At 64.1% G+C, this 21,385-nt stretch overlaps 2 protein-coding genes across 2 annotated transcripts; one reads left to right on the top strand and one right to left on the bottom strand.

Moving 5' to 3' along the window:
* Positions 1 to 106: 106 nt before the first annotated feature.
* Positions 107 to 1,080, top strand: AMSG_05367 (ribonuclease T2 family protein; the record flags this gene model as incomplete). The annotated part of the gene is made up of 2 exons (XM_013902340.1): positions 107 to 219; positions 437 to 1,080. The coding sequence occupies 2 exons, from the start codon at positions 107 to 109 to the stop codon at positions 1,047 to 1,049; spliced, it is 726 nt and encodes a 241-aa protein (XP_013757794.1). The 3' UTR covers positions 1,050 to 1,080.
* A 31-nt stretch (positions 1,081 to 1,111) lies between these two features.
* Positions 1,112 to 21,277, bottom strand: AMSG_05366 (uncharacterized protein; the record flags this gene model as incomplete). The annotated part of the gene is made up of 5 exons (XM_013902339.1): positions 1,112 to 2,349; positions 2,394 to 8,163; positions 8,247 to 8,908; positions 8,941 to 13,791; positions 13,849 to 21,277. The coding sequence occupies 5 exons, from the start codon at positions 21,275 to 21,277 to the stop codon at positions 1,112 to 1,114; spliced, it is 19,950 nt and encodes a 6,649-aa protein (XP_013757793.1).
* Positions 21,278 to 21,385: the final 108 nt, after the last annotated feature.

Raw genomic sequence — 21,385 nt, 5'->3', positions numbered from 1 at the left:
AGCCAGACCTGACCGCCCGTTCTGAGTCTGCGAACGAATGTTGGCGAATATGATGCGAGTGCGGCGGATTGGCTCTCACCGCCGCCATCGGTTGCGGCACTCGACCATGAACTCTGTTGCTGTTCTTCTCGTTGCGCTCGCCCTCGCGCTGGCGGTCGCGCCCTCGGCTTCTGCTGCCCCGGGCTATGTCAACTGGGACTTTATGGTGTTCCGCCTCATGTACGTCGACCGCTCCCTTCCTTCCTTCTCCCTCGCTCCCGTTCCCGTTCCCGTTGGTACCCCCCTCCACCGCCGAGCCGCGTTTTGATTGGATGGCTCGTGACACGACTGGGCCGGATTTGTTCCGGCAACCACCCGCACACAAAGAAATAATATTTTCAATGCCTGGAACTCACCCTCCCCCCCTCTCCCTCCCCCACGTCCCTTCCCAATGCAGGTGGCCGGGATCGGTCTCGGGCGGCAACGCTGTGCCGTCTGGGCTCAACGGATTCTCGATCCATGGCCTCTGGCCGACCAACAACGACACGTCGGGCCCGTCGCAGTGCACCCACGAGGCCTTTGACGAGTCGCAGATCTCGTCGCTGCTGCCGGAGATGAATGTCGAGTGGGCGTCGATCTGGCCCGACTCGAAGGGTAACGAGGGCTTCTGGGCGCATGAGTGGACCAAGCACGGGACGTGTGCGGCGGAGCTCTCTGTCCTTGGCTCGCAGTACAAGTTCTTCAACGGGGTGCTCCAGCTCAAGGCCCAGCTCAAGGTCCTCGACGCGCTCCAGTCGGCCGGCATCTACCCGTCCAACTCGAAGACCTACACGCTCGACCAGATCAAGTCTGCGCTGACCGACGCGCAGATGCCGCCGCTTGTCTTCTGCATGCCGGCCAACAAGGCTGACGGTGCCGAGACCTCCTCGCCGCCGATTCTCCAGGCTATCGAGCTCTGCGTCGACACCTCGCTCAACGTCTACACCTGCAACGACGCCATGCAGAAGGCTGCTGCCTCGCGTGGCCACTGCTGGTCCGACGCCATCGGCCTCCCCGAGATTGTCCACTAGACCTCCTCTTAAACGCATCTTTCGAGTTACACCACAGACCCAGCTTGCGACTCGCTGGCTTTTTACTTTTGCTCGGCAACGTCGAGCACGATGGCAACACCTGCCTCGACACACTCGTGCACGCTCTCGTCGGTCTCGAGGAGCGAGGTGAAGAGGTACGAGGTCCCGCGCTCTTGCGAGATGTAGACTGGGCACTCGTACTGCTTGTCGGCGACTTCCTGCTGCTTGGCGGGGCCGAGGACCTCGGCGTCGACGTCGTGGTCGGCGTCAAAGACCGATGCCATGCCCGGGCCGATCTCGCCCCACGCCGGGCCGCCAGAGGCCTGAAAGTGGCGCTTGCCACGGCGGGCAGGGCCGCGCTTGGCCTCCTGCACCGCCACCACGTGGACAACCGAGAGCTTCGACTGCGAGGTGTAGAGCTGCGCCGCGTAGTCAGGCTGGTTCCGCGAGAGCACCAGGCCGCGGCCTTCCTCCCACACGCAGCCTTCGAGCCACATGCCGGTCACGAGCACGCCGTCCTTGGGAAGACGGATCATGCCGTCGACAGCGAGGCCGGTGACTCGGGTCTTGAGCGTCAGCTTGTCATAGTCCCAGTGGTTCTTCCGCGCCGTCACTTGCTTGATGGCAGAGAGGTACGACCACGGCGCAAAGAGGAGCGAGAGGTCGACCACGTCCGGAAGCGTGAGCGTCGTCACCCACTCGCGGAGCATGGCAATGCGGGCGAGGAGGTTGGCGAACCAGCCCTTGACCGGCCGCAGCGACGAGATGTACAGCTCCTGCCAGAGCGCAGGTACGCTCCCGGCCGTCAGTGCCTCCATCATCGACTGCATGCCCGGCGAGACCGCGACTTCGGCCCGGAGGCCGGCGTCGAGGAGAACGAGGAATGAGCGGAGCGAGGTGATGACCCCGTTGGCGCGGTCGACTTCTTGCACAAACGCGTCGACAAACGGCGACTGCTTGCCCTCCAGCCGCTCCAGCACATCCGCCAGGTCAAACAGGCCCGGCAGCCGCTCGAGAAAGTCCTGCACCATGTTCTCCACCGTCGCCGTCTGCGACAGTCGCCACCGCATCACCGACGGTGACTCCATCAGCACCCGCATCGTTTCGATCCGCTGCCGCGCCTCGGCCGCGTCTGCCTGCCGCCGCACCGTCTCGTCCATCTCGGCCAGCTCACCGAGCTCGAGCCCGGCCCGCGAGACAAGGCTCAGCTGTGCCTCGCCGCTCTCGCTCGTACCGGGCTCCAGCTCGGCTTCGGCCTCGCGAGCCTCGACCACTGCGCTTGCTGCCCGTCGCGCCACAACTGAGCCCACTCGAGGCTGAGCATCGGCATGCTCGCCGCCGCACTCGCCACCGTCTCGGCGTCCAGCCCCGACGCCGTGACTAGCAGCGAGGTCGGATCGAGGTCGGCCTTGAGTACCCGCCCGGCGTACACGTTGACCGTCCGCTCGTCGCGCTCGTCGAGCATGAGCCCACCGTACCCGATCTCCGTCACCAGATACCGCACCAGCTTGTACGGCACGTCAGCGGCTTCGGACGACTCCATCACCGCTCGTAGCAGCGAGAGACCGTACACAAAGTCACGGAGCGCAAAGGCGTGCTCATCGTTCCACCCCACTGCCAAGTACCGCTCGCGCATGACAAACACCGCGTGGATGTACGCAAGGCCGATGACCACAGGGGTAGCCTGCCACTGCGAAGCCGTCACCGCCGCAACCGTCCGATCGAGCACTTGCGGGAGCGAGCCGACCTCGCGCGCCACAAACTTGAACGCCTCACGCACAAGCCATTTGGGCAGCGGGATCCGCGGCGAGCCGCCCGGGCGGACCACGGGCTCAAACGAGATAAAAACACGCGCCCGGCCGGTGCGTGGCCCCTTGGCGAGCCACTGTTGGAGGTGTGCAAACCACGAGGCGTTCATCGCGTGTGCGTTTTCCAGCACCAGCCAGTGCCCGCGCCGATGCGCCTTGCGCACCGCCTTTCGCACCGCATCCAGCAGATCTTCGTCGCCAGCAGCGCCAAACTCTTGCTGCGGCAACGCGGCGCCAAAGTGCACAACGCGGACTTGCGACAACGGCATGTCCGACTTCCGCGCAGCCATCGACACTAGCTCGGTCAGCGTCAGCCGCGCCTCGCTCTCGTACAGAATCGGGACCGTTGGCGACGCGCCTTCCACCGTTGCCATAAACTCGGCCATAAACTCGGTCTCGGCTACAAACGCCGCTCCGAGGTTCCGCCGCGTGAACCGGACCATTGCCCGCTGCAGCCGGTCCGGCCGCAGCGCACGGATCACAAGCAGCTTGTCAAAGTCCGACACCCGCCCAAACTCGCCCGGCAGCGGCACCGCCTCGGGCGCGTCTTGCACCGCCCATCGCGACCACACCTCCGGCGCGCCGAGCACCACCAGCGAGAGCTGCGACAGGTCGCCCTCGTGTGTGTTCGAGAGCGCGTGAAGCGCACGCCACTGCTCGAGCGAAAAGTACGGCGAGAGCGGGTTGTTCTCCACGCCCCCGCTCCTGCCGCTTCCGCTGCGCACCGATCCGTCCTCGCCGCCTTCAGGTGCCACAAGCAACGCCATCTGCGTGTCGGTGAGGCTGCCTTCGGCAAGCATGATCGAGAAACAGAGGACAGGACCGGCCACGTCCTTGGTCTCGCGCGAGAGGCCGCGAAGATACATCCGGAACAGCGAGAGCGTGACTTGGCCCACAAGCTCACCGACTCGGTCCGAGCTAAGCAGCCCCGACTCGCGCGCAAACTCGTCCACAATCGACGAGTACACCCGAAGGTAGAGCCGGACATCGTAGTCCTGCAGCTCGTCGAGGCGCGCAAACCGGGTAAAGACAGAGTGCACCAGCCGCCCGCGCGCCGCAAGCGGCCGCAGCGCCTCGAGCTCCATCTGCCGCATCGAGTTGGCGTTCTCCACCTCCTCCACTGTCTCCTCCACCGTCAGCTTGAGCTTGACCAGGTGCGAGAGCTTGGAAAATCCTTCCACAAGCGACTCAAACGGCCCAGCCGCCATGTCGGCAGCCTCGGCCGCACGCACATAGTCAGTTGTCGAAAAGATCGAGTTGTACCGGAGCGGGAACTCGCCGCTCTCACCGAGCGATGTCATCGACGCCGTGCCCCGCCGCGAAAGCTCCGAGCTGGACGCCCGCCCCGCGCCCAGCCGCGCAATCGACTCGCCACGCCGCAGCATCCGCCGCCGCCGCTCCGCCGGTCCGGCTGCCAGTCCTCTCCCGCTCCTATCTTCGCCTCCACCATCGTCATTGCTTCCGCGCACAGGCCGGACTGTACGATCCCCGCGCGCTGGCCGCGGCGGCCCGGCTCCAGGAGGCAAGTTGAACAAGTGCTCAGCGTGAAAGTCGGCTGAGACCAGCGGCGTGTACGCCACATGGTGGAGCAGCGCGTTCGCCAGCCGCTCGCTGGCCGCAGAAAGATCCAGCCACGCACCCGCGAGCATCCGCTCGTCAGCAAGCACCCCAGGCATCAGCGCGGTACACGACGACATAAAAAGTCGCGACTCGAGGGCAACCTCAAGCGGAACGCCGTTGATTACGTTGACGTGCGGCCGGAGCCACGCAGGCTCCAGCGGCAAGCACCACTCGGTCACCACCACCACCAGCCGGAACGCGTCGTTAAACTCAACCTTGGTCCCCTCGCCCAGTGACACGTACTTGGTCCCGCCTTCAGTCACCGTTCGGCGCGCCACCAGCGCCTCCAGCTCGGCTGGCACTAGCGACGCATCCGAGACAAGGAACAGAGCAAGCGAGCCATGCGTCACCGCGTTCTCCAGTTGGGTTCGGAGGAGGCCGCGCGACTTGGTCTCCCAGTTGAGAATCGTCACACTCTGTGCAGGTGGCAGCAGCGCATCGACAAACTGAGCTACAGCCGCCGGCCCCTCATTGGCGAGCTCCTTCAACACCGAGCTCAACTCCCGACTCGGCGTCGCAAGCGCGAGCAGTGCCGCCTCAACAGCCTCCACAATAGTCTGCGAAGCATCGGCAGCGTCAGCCAACACGCCCGACGAGACCGAGGCCAGCAGCGATGCCGCCGAATTGTGGATCGATCGCAAAAAGTGACCATGAGACGAGTCCGACGACCCGTCCGTCTCGCTCTCGGAACCATCGCTGCCATCGCTGCCATCGCTGCTGATCGAGCTCGAGCTTGTCGAGCTCGACTCGCTCGTGTGCGACTGCTTTGCCGCGCGTTGCCTCACCCGGTGCTGTGCCCGTGTGTGCGACCGCGACCGCGACCGCGAGCGCGACCGTGACCGCGACCGAGATCGCGACCGCGAGACCGATGGGGACACCGAGTTTGAGATCGATGCCCCTGGTGTCGTCGAGTTCATCCGTCTCAGACGCGCCATGCGATTGCGTGTCCGTTGCGAGCCACGCGCATTGGTCATCTCGGCCTTGGCTCCGGCGTTGGTTGTCGAGCTCCTCTTTCGCCCGGCGGCGGCTTGGCCGGCAACCACGTTCATGACCCACGATTGAAGCGTTGCCGCTGCAGCCTTGCGCCGCATGCCGAGGTCGTCGTACAGCCGCTTGAGAAAGGCGACTAGCGAGTGTGCTGGATCGATGAGGACCACAGTTCGAACTGCGTTGAGCAAAATGGTCACGTTTTGGGTCAGCATCATGTTGTCGTCGAGCTCGAGCGTTTGCCACCGGAGCACATCCTCCATGCTCGTCAGCAGCGCCACGCCAGGTACGTGCTCAGAGACCGGGAACGCCCGCTGCTGCAAGTCGTGCTTCCACACCGAGTCCATCAGCTCGGCACGTGTGGTCTCGTCAAACTGGCCAGCAAACGTGACAAATGACGCCGCGAGAAGCGCGTCGGCAACGAGCGCGTAGATGCGCGAGCCGATGTCCAGTACGCCAAGCCTCCACTCGGACGAGAGCGGCGCGAGGACACTATGTACACGGCGGGCCTTCTCGAGCTGGTCGCGGATCTCGACTACCTTTTGCGATTGGGTGATCTTCTCCGACGATGCGACCTCAAACGAGGCCGTAAGCACCTGGATGCGCCCTCCGAGCTCATCGACCCGCTCCCGAAGCGAGAGCACCCGTGTCTGCGCCATCTCGAGGCTCGCGCGGACCTTGTTAAGCTCGTTCTCCACCGGAAGTACCTCCTGATACGCGTGGTGGTACGACATGATGGAGACAACCCAGTCGGCGAGCGCCGCCACTGCCGTTCCGGCCAGCCGGAGACCCTCCTTTGAGAAGAAAGGCATGTCGGTGTACCGCATCACCTCGGCAGCGCACTCACCCGAGATGACATGCGGATCAAGCCTGGTCAGTCGTGCCACAAACGCGTCGACCTGCGCCATCATCCGCTTGCACAGTGACCACCGCACATCGGTCTCCGCCCCCGAGTTGGAGGCGAGAACGACGGCGGCGGCAACAACGGCGCGGACCTCCCGCGGCGGATTCACCATTGTTCGCAGCTCGGTGACGTTGACCTTGTTGAGACTCTCCAGTGCCGTCAGCGCCGCCTCGTAGCGCGGCCGCGCAAAGGCACGCGCCTCGTTGAGCTCGGAGCTTAGCTCCGAGAGGCGGAACTTGAGCTCGGCCACAAGCTCCTGCTCGCTGGCAGCCTTGGCCACTTGCTGCTCTTTGAGGCCGCGGTCACGCCCAACCTGCGAGAGCAGCTTGTCAGTCGCCGCCGTTTTGATGGCAAAGACTGACTCTTCGCGCTTGAGCGAGGCGTCGAGCCACGCTACAAACGCGTCGAGCTCTTCCACCTTGCTCTGCGCCACAGCCTGCTTGTCAGCTGCATACCAGAGCTGCAGTCGTTGCTCCGTGAAAATGGCCTTAAAGTTGGAGAGGAGGACAAAGAACGATCGCATCGGCGCCACCGGGTACGAGAGACCGAGGCCAGGTCCTGACCCTCCGCCCCCCGAGCCGCCGGCCGGCCCGGCGCCCGAGCTTGAGCCCGCGAGCCCGCCGCGTGCTGCTGTCGACCGCGCGCGCCGTCCACTCGACCGCACCCCACCGCCGTCGGACCGCCGGCTCTGCATGAGTTCTTCGTACGCTCCGAGCTCGGCTTGCTTGGCGCGGACGGATTCAAAGACCATCGCCAGGTGATGCGCCACGTTCTCGCGGTCAGCAGCAGACATGTGGCTGCCCATGTCAAAGTCAGCCAGCGACTCGAGCGCAATGGCCGTCAAGTCCGCCCGCCGCAGCGGCGACATCCACATGAGCGACATCGAGTGCACCAGTGTCGGGAACTGGCGCATCAGCGAGCCGAGCGACTTGCCGGACGAGTCGGTGACGCACAGCACAAGAGTGAGATTCTCTGCAATGTTGGCGAGGAAAAACTCCCAGCAGACCTCCACAGAGTCGACCATGCCCCGCGACTTTGCCTGCGACCGCAGCGCCCGGGTGATGTGCCCGCGATCGTCGCCCGAGAACAGCGATGCCACGTTGCCGGTCGAGACAAATTCGTTGAGCCGCGCTAGCACGTCGACGTCCATCGGAAGTGCACCGCCGCTGTCACTGTTGCCGTCACCGGCAAATCCTTCGCCCGCCGACGCGCTTCTACCATCCGGCGTGGTGGCTGCTTCGCCCGAGGGCGTCGATGACGAGCCTGACTCGCCAAACGGCCGCCTCCGCCGCTCCCACGCCGCACCGGTAAGCACATGCTCGATGTCGATTTGCACCACTTGCGGCACGCCGTGGACGCCAGCCTCAAGCAGCGCCTCGGAAAAGACAGTGACAAAGGCCTCGTAGTCGACGGTCTGTGGAAAGCGGACAAGCCGCGTCCCGGCAACCACCGCAGCCATCGAGGTGACAAACCCGGCTTGCTCGCCCACCACAATGGCATGGCTCAGGTTGAGCTCCACAATCCGAAGCAAGTGCGAGAGGTGCTCCGCAAGCTTGGGATACAGCATGCCGGACGCAATCGCAGCCTCGATGTGGGGCATGTTGTGGAAGACCGATCGCGGACGCGCCACGCCGAGCAGCCGCAGTGGCGTCCGCAACGCGGTGATGGCCGGCTCCGGCGCTTGGGTTGGCACCTGGAGCTGCCGCCATGAATCGGCCAGTAGGCCACAGAATGACTGCGACTTGCGAAGCATAGCTCCAGCTCGCGCCAACAGCTCATCTATCGCGTGATCGGCCTTGGTTCCACCATAGCGGCTGGAGGGCAGGCCCATTCTGGTGTTGCCCGTCCCCCTTCCCGCCTTGGCGTCGAGCCACCGACGGCGGCCTCAACATCGAGGTACAACAGGCGAAAGAGAGACGCCAGCGGCTCGTGGAGGGTGGAGACGGGGTCCGGCGGCGGGACGCGACCCATTTGCAGGCCGCGCCCGAGTGTGTCCCGCTGCAGGCGAGTCCTTTCCCCACTTGCATGCTCAAACTGGCGCACCGGCCGCGGGCTTGGTCGTTGCGGCGGGTGACGGGCGTCGACACCACGCGTGCTCGACGTACTGTGGGCCGCAAACGAGCCGCGGAGCGGTGCAATGACAAACGATTCAAAAACCAATGAGCCAGCATACGAGAGCTCCTGCAGCTTGATCGCCAGACCACGATCCGAGAGCATTGAGCCGAGCAGCAGTTCTCGAAAGTAGCCGCCCGAATGCATGGCGACAAACTGCGAGCTGCTCCCCACTTGACCTTCCGAGCTGCGCGAGGCTCCCGACGCCGTCCACGGCGACATAAGGAGGCCGGCAGACTCAATTCCGGCAAGGAGCGATGGGCTCTGGCCCACCGAGCTCGCGTCGCCGTCATCATGCCCCACCAGGCTGCTAACGCGCGACGCGGTCGGTGCCTTGGACGGCGAACTGGAACCGGCGCCTGCGCTCCGGCTGAGCTCGGCCTCGGCCATGCGAGGCCTGTCACCAGCAAATCCATCGGCGTCGCCTGCTGTACCCCCAGTGCGGCCTCACCGCCGCTACCAGCTAGGCTGCCGCTTACTCCGGTCGCGCCGCCGCCGACGAGCATCCACATGCCCGGCAGAACCGGCGAGAACGACCGTGCAAGAATGGCGGTGAGCACGTTGGACGCCATGTCGCCGCTGCTCTCGCCGGAAGGCGGCAGAAACGAGAGCCCGCCACGGGCAGTCATCGCTTGCGGGGTGGTAGCAAAGGTGGCGAGCATCATCGAGTTGACACGTCCTGGGTGAGCAAGCGCAAAGCCGCCACCACCTGCACCACCACCTACACCTTGGTGCGGGATGAGAAGGCCGGGGTTTCCCAGTGACATCGAAAGGCCAAAGCTCGTGGACTGGCCAGGGGTGCGGTCGCCGAGACCTTGGCCTTCGAGCGCAGAGCCGGGCAGGCTGGCGCTGTCATCGCCCTGGCCTTGGGCCATGTCGAGATCGACAGCAGCCGAGAGCGACGCGTGGGCGTAAACAGGTTCGTGGGCAAAGACCGCCGCCGGGGTCACCACCTCAAAGTACTTGGAAACAAGGTTGCGACGGAGGTGCTCAAAGAGATTGCGGTCGGCGGCCGAGATGAGGCGATCGCCATAGACTCGCGCGAGCTCGTAGGCCCAGAGGCGAACGAGCGAAGTCGGGTCGGCAAGAATGTCGTCGGCGAGAACGAGGCCCATGCCACGAAAGACATCGCCAATGTCGTTGACCTTGAACAGGTAGTGTGCGCGTGTGCCGCGCGCCACAAACCGGCGACGGAGCGTCTCGTGAGCCTCGACCGTGGCGTTGACAAGGCCAAGGCGCATGCCGTCGAGGCCCGACGCAAAGGTTACCGGCGAGGCCTTGCCCAGAAAGATGGACGCCAGCTCGCGGAGCGAGGCCTCCTCCGGGTAGGGAAAGGTGACGAGCGAAAAATGCCGGAGGAGGCGGGCTGAGAGCGCAGACATGGGCGACATGAGGTGGTCCATGGCGGCAACAACCTGGACGCCGCGGACGTGCCACGGATGGAGCTGCGCCGACGCCACTGGACTCCGAGCAGCCAGTTCGGAGGAGGCATACATGGTCTTGTGGTCGAGAATCTGGCGGAGAAGCTCATAGACATGGCTCGAACTCGGCATGTTCATGTCGTCAATGTAAAGAATCATCGACTTGGTCGCCGGCGGGCCCAGGACTCTGCCGGACGAAAACTGCAGCGCCGACGTGACAAAGGCCTCCACATCCTCGACGGACGTTGCTGCGCTCCATGTTGCAAACTTGGAGCTAACCCGCGAGTCCTCAATGGAACGGATGTACGAGCGGATGACAGTCGACTTGCCGACACCGGGCTCACCGACCACCAACGTGGGGATGCCGGCGTCCATGGTGAGCTTGAGCATGTACGCGGCCTTGATGGCCTCGCTGGTGGGTACAAACAGATCCTGTGAGTCGATGAGCTCGAGAACACACGACGGCGTCGCCTCCTCCCACGGCACCATGAGCTTCTTTGACTCGTGGACGTAATAGTCAAAGACCGAGCCGCCGTCCTCGAAGCGAACCTCGCGAAAGACGGTTTTCCACCACTCGGAGAACTCGTGCTGATAGTCGGAGGTCCGGGTGTTGACAAGCGACGCGCCGAGGCCCCAGATGCAGGCAAACTGAAAGTAGGCCTCATAGTCGGTTTTGGGCGAGCCCAGCGGGCAGTGCTGCGGGACGAGAAGTGCCTCGAGCATGCGGCAGAAGCGCTCGACCGCGGCCATGGGTGTCATTTGCGGGACGAACCGTGGCGAACAGACAAAGGTGAGGACGTCGTCGATGTAGAACTGGAAGAGTGACGAGAGAATGGCCTCTTCCTCGCGCGACCGACGGCGGCGGAGCCAGGCCCGCACATACGCCTTCCAGTCGACGTCGGTCCCGTTGACATACACCGTTGCACCACGCGCAATGGTCGACGGCGAGGCGTGCACGAGATGGTTCGACTCGATGACAAAGTGCACATGCTCCGGGTCGACCACCAGCCGCTCGTTCGACGACAGCGGAACGGCGCGGGCCTCGTCAAAGGCCGAGCTGAGGACGTCGGCCCACTCGGGCGCAATGTCGCCGTCGAGCACAATCCACTCGCCGGCCACGTCCATCGGTACCAGCCGGAAGCCACGCCCGTTGGAGACGGCAACACCGCCAAGAACGTCGGCGACAATGTCGGACAGCGTGACCGAGGCCGCCGACGCAGCCGACGCGGCTGAGCTCGGACGAGTGCCGGCGGTGGACGGCCGGCCGGTCGGGTCGGGGGCTGACGCCGAGTCGACAGCGCCGGCACCGCGTGCGGCGTTGGCACGGGCGCGAGCGAGGGACTCGTACACATGCGACGAGCAGCGGGTTAGTGCGCGGCGGACGGCCAGCGGGAGCACACCGTCCGAGTACCGTGACGCATTGATGGCCACGTTGGGCGGTGGGTTGTGGGCGTCGTCTGTCCACCCGGCAGGCAGCGGCCGCTGCTTGGATGCGGTATCAATGACCTCGTGGCCCATGAGATACTTGAGCGGGAGCGCATTTGGACAGATGAGCGTGGTCCGGACTTTGGTGAAGAGCGCGATGTTGTGGATCCACGCGAGGCCCGGGAGGCCGGCCTCGTCGCCATTGTCTAAGGTCTGGTGCGCGTAGTCGATACCAAGAATGTTGTCACGGAGCTCGGCGTTGGAGCCGGAGGTGGGGACATGAGCCTTGCCGCCTCCGGTACCAGAGAACGAGGCGCTCATGCCGGTCCCGCCCGGCACCATCGACGAGTCGAGGAAGCTGGCGAAGGGGTCTCCTGCTGGCTCATGCTCACGGTCGCAAGCGGTGGCGACGGACGAGCCCATGTCAGAGCCGTCGTCCGAAGCTGTTGTCCCATCTTCGCCGGGCAGGCCAAAAGTGACGTGGAGCGAGGCTAGGGATGTATCGTTGAGCGAGACGCCCGAGGCTGCCGCGTAAGCAGAGGCCTTGGCAGCCATGTCGCCACCCAGCTCGGCGGCAAGGCGAGGGACAATTCGGGCGAGCACCTTCCACAGCGTGGTCTTGCCGACGCCGGTCGGCCCGAGAACAAGTACCATCCGCGAGAGCGAGAGGCTCTGATACAGCTGATAGAGCTTGTTGAGAAAGGCCTCGGTCGGCTGCAGGCCGCACTCGTTGAGCACCTCGGATGCGACACGCTCAAAGAGCATGTCGTGCTGGCGCTCCTGGTCGAGGAATGGAAACAGGTCCTCGATAACCGACTGGAAGAGTGCCGTGTCGCCAGAGAGCACCTTGGGCGTGTTGTAATCGCGAAGCGCTCGCATGAGAATAGGCAGCTCGGAGAGGTCCGGCTCGGCGTGCCGAAGTCTGCCAGCAAGCTCGACGACCGAGAGCATCGGCCGGAGGCCCCACCAGTAGTGCGCCTGGGGTGAGATGTGCTCGCGAGCAAGCCGGAAGAGGGCCAGCGTCTTTTTGGCGAGAGTTTCGGCCTTGACAAAGCCTTTGGAGGCGAGAATGACTCGGCAAATGATCTCGTGATCGGGCTGGACAAGGCCGATGGGTCGGAACTGTGCCGAGAGGGTGAGTGGGAGACCCGGCAGCGACAACAGTGTCGCCGCTGCTGGATTCGACTCGTCCGAGCCCTGCCGGCCGATGCCCGGGCGAAGAAGAGCTGACGTGCCGATAAAGGCGTCGAGCTGGCGCGAACCGCGGCTTTCGCGTCCATTCCCGCCATCACCATCGCCGTCGCCACCACGAGTACTTGTCTCGCCAGCGGCATGCGCTTCGAGCTCATCGAGCTCCGACGCAAAGTTGCCGTAGCCTGCAGTTGAGGCGCGGGCGCGGGCGCCGTTGGAGGTGGAGCCGCCGAGCGTCGACGCGATAGACGAGCCTGAGAGCGTGGCCGACGATTCGGAGGCCTCCGAAGCCGACTGCATCGGGCGTGAGGTGATGAAGACATTGGCCGAGGGGAGGAGCGGAACTTGCAGCGAGCGGCGCTCAGGCGCCACAGACCACTCCAGACCAAGGCGCGAGAGCGCGGGATGGACCGGTGGCTTGGCGCCCGAGCCCGCATTCTTGCCACCGACCGGCCCCCGCTTTGGCCCGGTATGGGCGTCGGGGTCGACGACCGGATCAAAGTCGAGGACGCTGACGTTGGCTCGGAGCGCAGCGTACATGGACATGAGGAGGGTAGAGACAAGCGAGAGGATCGAGGCTGGCACCACTTCAAGCGAGTCGATGAGAAGCCAGGCTCCAGAGGCAGCAGTTGCCTTGAACAGCGAGGTAAGATGCAGGTACGAGGTGGAGCGGAGGGCGACGGCCTTGAAGATCGGCATGCCGAGTGCGTTGGCAAAGGCAGTGATGGTCTGGGTCTTTCCGGTATCGTGTGGGCCGACGATGGCAGCCGGATGACGTGACTCGATGGACATGACCAGGCCGTGGAAGACTTTGAGCGTCTGCGGAGTGTAGATAAAGGGCCGCTCGAGATCGACAAACTCGTTCTTAAACGTAAACCCGGAGTTGAACATCCGGGCGACGAGCGTGCCTTCCTCAACGTAGTACCGCAGCTGCGAGGCCCAGTGAAAGTCACTGGGTGCCTCGACGTGCTTGAGGATGAGATGCTCGAGAAGGTCACGGAAGCCGACAACGCGGGTAAGAAACATCGAGATCTTGAGCGCATCAAGGCGCGAGACTCGGTGTGGCATCGAGGTGAGCGCAGCCGACGCAGCAGTGAGCTCGCGGCCGAGAGCCTGGAGCCGCGGCCGCGCCCGGGCGTTCGGCGACGAGCTCACTAGGAACTGCTCGACGAGGGCGGTGAAGAGAATGGAGAGCGCGAGGATGGCGGCCTGGGTGGTGTGGTTCTGGACCCACGGATTGAGCCAGGCATACGAGGCAGCGGCGGTAGCAGCGCCTGAAGACGGACCAGAACGCGGGGGTGGTGCCGGTGCTGAGGGCGGGCGAGCGAGACCGGCGGCAGCGAGCGCGTCACCAAAGGATGCACCAAGTGGCGAAGCCAGGAGCGACGAGAGCGCTGTCGAGATGCCGCCAGCGACGGTGGCGGTGAGCGCGTGCTCGACGGCCGCGAGCCAGTCTTCAACGTTGCCGTCCGAGGGAACAGCCGTGCCAAACGGGACCCGCTGCTGCGACCAGGCGTAGACGCCGATGATGTTGCGATACTTGGAGGCGAGTGAGAATGACGACGGCGAGCGGGCAGTGATGGGTGCGGTCTGTTCGAGCGGAAAGTTAAAGTCGAGGTAGCGGACACCGGGGAAGAGCCGCGGGACTACAAGCCGAGTCTGCAGGTACGGCACGGTCGACGCAGCAAGAAGCTGAAGGAGTTCACCCGGCGCAAGAAGATAGAGCCGCGGGAAGATTGACTGCTTGGCGGCGGCAAAGAGGTTGAGCGAGTGGCGGCAGAGCTCGAGCTGGGTTGTCATGTTCTCGAGGTGGGCGTGGACGCCGGGACGGGTAGTGAGGTCGAGCGCGTTGGTCGTCTTGCTTGAGACCAGCGACATCAGCGAAGACCACTCGCTGTCGATGCCTGTGAAGCGAGCAATCTCGATGTCAAAACCACCCGGGTTGGAACGGGCGAGCGAGTCGAGCGAGGGCTTTGGCCGCTTGAGGAGAGCGAGCGCGCGCTTGAGGTGCGGCGAGCTGGCGCGGAGCTCGTCGAGCGGAGTGTTGAGCTCGGTGGCAATGGTAGAGAGGAAGCCCATGAGCGCGCTTTGGATCGAGTCTGCACGTAAAAGGGTCGACTCGAGGGTGGCGACCGAGGCGAGGCGGAGGAAGCAAAATGAGTTGGCGAGGTACATGTCCTGGACAGCCAGCATCGACGCGAGGGCCTTTGTCGCCTGCTTGAGCTTGTCTTGCCACTTGGCAACCTCGATGGCAAAGATGGAGACGTGCGGCGAGGCGAGGACACGCTCGAGCTCGACAAGGTGCTCGTTGAGCGAGGAGAAGACCGAGCCGAGTGGCGCAAGAACCGCCGATGGCGCCGGCGACGCTACGGATCGGACCTTGCGACGAAGCCGGAGGATGCGAGCACGCGAGGCTGCGTCCGGCACCAGAGCCTCGACGAGCTTGCGTACGTCGACGAGGGCTTCGCGCAGTTCGGGCGTGAGCTTGCCTGGAGTGACGGTGAGGCTCGGTGGCGGCGGCAGCTGCTCGTGACGCACATGGTCACCAAAATTGCCGCCGGCTACATTGTCGTCATCCGAGTCGTTGCTACCGTCGAGCCCGCCCTCGGCAGTCACGGTGGAGATCATTGATGTGAGCGACTCGGCGAGGCGCGGGTTCGAAGACTCAAGGAGGGCAAAAAACTGGTCGTCATCGACGTCGCTCTCGGCGTCGGCGTCGGAGAGATGAGTGGTGACGAAAATATCGTCATCGTCGTCGGGATCGGTAGCGCCAGCGTCAGACTCGTCAGATTCGGCCGGGAGGTCAAACTCGACGTGACGCGACGACGCTGTCTTGGTGTTTGCAACGCGGGTGAGCGGCGAGGTCGGCGTCCGCGGCGTTCGCGGCGTTCGCGGCGTACGCGACGAGCGCACGCCACTGTTTCGCTGGAGCGCGTCGGAAGACGCCGTTCGCCCAAGGCTCCGCTGAGTCCTGGGCACGTGCTCAGGGATGTCATCGCGGCCAGCGGCCGCTGGGCCGCCCATCATAAACTGGAGCGCGCGATTCATGACCGAGCCCTGGTTCTGACCCGGTGCAGAGCCGGATACAAACGAGCCGAGCGGCCCGTGGCGGCCGGCAGATGGTGCGTGGAGGTGGCCGCCGCCCGAGCTTGAGCGAGCGTGACCAGCATTGGCAGCGGCGTCGGCGCCGGCCGAGGACAGTTCGGTAGCGGCGGCCACCGCGGCGCGGGTCGGGTAGCCAAGTCGGTAGTGGGCTGGGGCGAGGATGTTGCTTGACGACGACGAGAGGTTGAGCGAGTCCGAGGGCGGCTGAGCCCGGGGCTGCGGCTGGAGTTGGCGCGGGCCGCCACGAAGCGAGGAGATGACCATGGGCGATATGGGCGACGATGGGGCCATTGGTGAGATCGGGGTGTGTGGGACGACCGAGACGCGAGCCGAGGGCGCATCGGGTGGTGGAGTTGGCCCGAGTGCCGAGGCGGTGGCGAGTACGACGTCTGCAGCTGCGGCAGCAGCGGACGGTGACGTGATGAGCCAAAGGACAACAAGGCGTTGGGCGTCACGAAGCGCGTTAAAGTAGGCGACAACCGAGTCAAAAACAAGAGCGAGTGAGGGCTCTGGCGTTCGCGGCATCGGATGCGTCGCGACAAGTGTGGACGTCCACGACGAGGCGATGCGCGAGAGCGACGACTCAATAGCAAGCTCTTTGGTGGCACGGTCGACAAGAGCGCGGATGGTGGGCGCGTGCTCGTGGAGGTTGAGGTTGAAGAGGGAGCGGAGCGGGGTGTAGGGCGAGATATCGATGACACAGCCCGTAATACGCGAGACAGCCTTCCAGTGGCGGTCGCGGATGGCCGGGACGGCGAGGGTGGAGATGAGATCCAGGTCGACGTCCATGGCCCGGACGCGAGTCTCGAGGTGGATAAACGCATCCCAGCGGCCAAATGGGGCGGCGAGAGTAACGAGCTGGTCCTTGAGCGCCCGGGTCTGTGTCGCCATGTCGCTGAGCTTGGCGCGGGCCTTGTCCCACGGAATGGCGTGCCAGTGGCGGAAGCGAGCCTCAGCCATGAAAATGATGTCCCACAGGGTTTTGAGACGAGTGAGCTCGGTCCGGCACCAGGCGAGCTTCTTGTACTCGGACGGGAGAAGCTCAAAGAGGACCTGCAGCTCGGATAGACGCTCGGAGCGGGCCTCGAGGACAGAGAGCGTCGCGTTGAGCGAATGCAGGACCCGAAAGGCTGCTGAGGAAGAGACCTCGTGGGAAAAAGGTGCCTCGGAGAGGTAAGTTCTGCGAAAGTTACGCTCTTCCTGCGTAAAGGCGCGGACGGCGAGCTTGACCTTGTCGGCCTCCGAAGGCATGAACGGCTCGGAGCGGAGACGCGCAGCGTTGGCTTGTGACTTGAGCTCCTTCCACGAGGTGTCAAGGCGCTCTACGAGGCGGGTGACGTCTGCGGAGAGGCGGATGCCGTTGCGGTCAAGGAGCTGGATGGTCTCAGTCATGGGTCGGAAGGAGGCATCGACGCGGGGTGCGTTCTTCTTGATGACGCGGACAAAGAGAAGGACAGACTGGAGGGACTCGGATTGAGTCTCTCCTGGCACGACCTGGGTGGCGAGCTGGCCACTTGCGAGAGAGCAAAAGTGCTTGAGCGAGCGGGTGGCGAGCGAGAGCGATGAGGTGAGGTAGTTGGTGTAGGAGAAGGTCCACTTCATGACCCAAGTGATGAGCGCTTGCTTGAACGGCTTAAAATCGATGCGAAGCCAGGAGACGCGGGTCGAGTTGGGCAGCTCCGAGATGGAGTCCTGCACATCACGGTACTTGAGAATGAGAGCCTCAAACTCGGGAAGGGTTGGCGAGCGGCCGTTGGGGTGGACGTGAAGCCGGTCGATGGCGGTGACAAAGTCCGTGAGGGCGGCAAAGGCCTCGTCGTGACGGATGCGCTTGGTAAGCCAGGGAAGCTCGGCGCCGGCGGCGCCTATGGCGAGAGCCGAGACCGCCAACTCGCCGGCTGCAGTGGAAGAGGTGAACCGGGTGCACTCGGCCTCGATGTCGTCTTCCCACAAGTAAGAGTACGAGTGAAAGTCGGTGGCGACGTCTGCTGCTTGCGACTCGGTCTCAATCGCAGTGGCGAGGATGGCTTCCGAGAGCTCGCGGACGTGCGGCGAGGCGGCGATGGCCGGAGCGTACGTGGTACTTGGGTTGTCCAGACGTGGGATGAGATCACCGATGGCGATAAAGTCGCGGATCCAGCCGCGAACCATGGTGGTGGTCCCGTCGACACCGTTGTCGGCGACAGCAGGATTGAACAACACGTTGGTACCGACGAGCTCGAGCTTGATTTCGAGGAGCGGGAGGTAAGCGACTGCAGTGGCCCCAGAGCGGTCGGTGACGATGCCGGCTAACTTGGCACTGCCAGCCTTGCCACCTGCGCGAATGAGGCGGAGGTCGTCAGACGGGCCGGCGCCAACCCTGCCCATGATGGACGTTGCAGCCGAGGCTGCTGCTGCGGCGGCGGCGGCGAAGCGCGACTGCGGGTGGCGGCCGTCGCCGGAGACATGCGTCTGGCGTTCAGCCCCCGGAGTTCCACGGCTAGCCTCGGAGCTGCGCACCGCAGGAGCTTCATCGTCCGAGTCGATGTCAGCGGCAATGAGCTGGGTGAGGAGGTAGTCGAGCGAGGCGACGACAGTGTCGTGGAGGCCGGCCTCGACCTTTGCAGAGAGGTGCGCAATGTACGCTTTCCAGGCCGGATCGCCGCGCGAGAGGCCGAGAGCAGCATTAGCCTGAACAAGTCGCGAGTGGATCGAGTCTGCCGATGACGCAATGATGTTGCAGACGGTTGCACGGAGGACAGAGTACTGGTCGAGGAAGTCGAGGACGTGGTAGGTTTTGGCGACGCGGTGGAAGAGCGGGTTTGCACGCCACGCCGCGACAGACTCTTCGACGTAGGCCGAAAGAGCCTTGACCTGTGAGAGCGACTCGGAGAGCTCCTCGAGGTAGGTGCGGGCGGAGGAGACAAACTCAAGGATGCCGTACGACTTCCAGTTGAGGACAACTTCGGCGTCGGAGAGGAACTGGTTGAGGCGCTCGATGTGAAAGGCAAACAGTGGGACTTCGACGGCTTCGAGGTCGAGCAGAATGGTATTGTACTTGCGGACAATAATCTCGAGATTTGTCTTGTGGGCGACGAGCTCGTGAGCTTTGTCGGCGAGACCAAAGGCGGCGTCGGGGACGGCGGCGCCGAGCAGAATGCACGCGCGGGTCTCAGCAAGAGCGCGAACGAGCTCGATGGGAAAGTTGACGCGAAGAAGGGCCGGTGGTGGGATAGCCCATGGCGAGGCGGCAGAAGACTTTGCACGGGGCGAGCTCGCGTTAGAGCCGAGCGAGGGGCGGCGGTGTCTGAGAGGGAGCGGAGTAGTGTCCGGAAGCGGCGGAGCGACCTTATGCGGGAGCGAGAGAAGCAGGCCGGGCGAAGCTGTCGCGTGCTCGACTGAGATGTGCGCAGAGCCTGCCAAGGTTGGTGCTGGCGACGACGGTCCAGGCGAGGCGGCCGAGGCAAGGAGGGCGGTGGCTGCTGACGAGTTGAAGTCTGCGTGCATGGCCTTGAGCGCTGGAAGAGCGCGGACGTGGGTGTACATGGTGGAGTGGGCATCTTCGGAGAGGCGGGTGAGGAGCGGAGCCTTGAGCGCGAGCGAGGAGACAGCAAACGAGTCAAACCAGGCCGAGTGGACTTGGAGCTGGTACTCGTTGAGCGAGCGGACGAGGTTGGTGTACATGGAGAGGATGGTCTTGCCCTTGTCCGAGTCTGCGAGCAAGTCCTTCGAGTAGTTGTTAAAGTACTCGATGGGGAGGCGGACGCGCGACATGAGGCCCTTGACCCAGAAGAGCTTGGCGGCGAGCGAAACCATGTTCTTGAGGTGCGGCGCCGGGTTTCGCATGTCGCGGCGGCGCATAAACTCTTGCGAGACGGTCTGGATGTCGAGCATGGTCCAGTCGAGCATGGCGTCGTGCTTGGCAGTGAGCTCGATCTGGATAAGCTCGCGCGGGAGGACGCCGTCAAAGAGGTGCAGGAGCTTGAACGCGTCGTGGATGGTAGAGAGCGAGTCAAAACCCTTGAGGATGACGGTGGCGGTCCGGCGCTCAAGTTCCTTGACTGTAGTGCGAAAGACATAAAAGTCGCGATCAAAGGCGGTAGCGTCGAGGTCAAACAGATCATAGGGAATGGTCTCGAAGAAGCGGAGGGCGTGGACAAAGTCTGCATAGATCTGGTGAACCGACTGGGTGTGGCTCCTCCCGTGGATGCCGCCCATCTCGATCGAGGCGATGGAGCCAAACTGGACGGCGGTAGAGAACATGGCGTGGACATCGTAGACGCGGGCAATAAAGGCGTCGAGACGGCGAAAGATGGTGGTGGTGATCGACTTCCACGCCTCTGCAGGAGCAACGGCCTGGGCCTTGAGCGCATACTCGCGCTGGAGCGTCTTGAACCGCTGCGCGACGACAAGGACGGTTTTGATGGCGGCGACGGCGGCGTCGGGCGGCTTGGCAAAGAGGCGTGCGGCCTTGAGGTGGGCGGTGCCCTTGGTGATGATGGTGTTGGCGAGGAGGCGGATCATGACGGCCCAGTTGGCGTCGGGGTCGTGGTAGTACTTGGAGTGCTTCCAAATGAGGACGAGAAGGTGGAGGATGGGGATGATGACTCGCATGATCGAGTCAAACTCAGCGACGGCGTCGAGACGGGCGAACCACGGCTCGAGCGGAGTGAGGAACTTGGCGTTGTCCGCAGCCTCGCGACGGGCGAGCTCGACCTCTTTGTACACCTTGGAGGTGAATGCGGAGCCAAAGGTGGAGCGCGTGGCCTCGAGGATGCGGAGGACCTTGCGAATCTTGACTCCGTTAAGCTGCTCGTCGATCGAGACTAGGTCGCGGAGCTTGCCCTTCCAGAACGTGACTTCGGCGAGCGGGCCGGGCATGCCCTCGCGGCGGAGGAGGTCCTGCGGCGAGGCGCGGAGAACGCCTTTGATTTGCTTCGACCACATGACAATGGCGGTCTCGAGCATGTGCAGCTTCTCCTTCTCGATGCGGATGGACGACATGTCGATGGGCGGGAGTGGGAGGAGGGTCTGGCCATGCGTCTGGCCGACAGTCACGTAAGTCTGGCCGAGAAAGGCGTGCATGGTCTCTTCAAGCTTGCCCTTGACATCAGACCAGGCCTCCTGGTGGGCCGAGTTGGTGAGGATGGGCATGAGGACCTCGTGGGCGAGTGCAGACATCTGAACAAGCGAGTCGTCGCCGAGCGTGCCGCTCGCCACCTCGGACGCCATGTTGTAGTGCTTGAGCTTAGTGTTGGGGTGCATCTTGAGAAAGAATACCGCGGTCGAGGCATACGAAGACCGCGGGAGCGGCGAGAGGACAAGCTCAAAGGTGGACGAGGCCGAGGTGGCCGACGATGCAAGGCGGACCGGCTTGCGGACGATGGTAGACGCTGTACCGCTCGCGACGACCCGGTCGGGCTCGGGCTCGTCAGCACCATACGACTCTTTCAGCGCCGAGGTGTTGGCAGAGACTACAGCATCGGCCACAGCCGGTGTGTCGAGCCAGGCAAAGAGCCGAGCCGTCGAGAGGTCGGCTCGGTCGAGGAAGGCCGCCACAGGCTCTGCAAACCGCGCCGGCGTCAGTGCTACAGCTATGTGTGCTTGCGTCAAGCCCGGCAGCAGCAGCCGCAGCCGTGACGAGAGCCACTCTACACGCGCGTCGGTAGTTTCCATGAGAGTGGGTGAGTGGGTGGGCGGGCGGGTGGAGTGGGTGGTGGAGAGAGTAACCGTGAGTGCGAGGTTAAGCGGGAGGGGAGAGGGAGGGGGGGAGGAGAGGGGGGT

Source organism: Thecamonas trahens, assembly GCF_000142905.1.
Source record: "Thecamonas trahens ATCC 50062 unplaced genomic scaffold supercont1.23, whole genome shotgun sequence".
NCBI lineage: Eukaryota > Apusomonadida > Apusomonadidae > Thecamonas > Thecamonas trahens.
The sequence above is the reverse complement of the archived record's forward strand: the minus strand, read 5'-3'. Positions and strand labels throughout refer to the sequence as shown.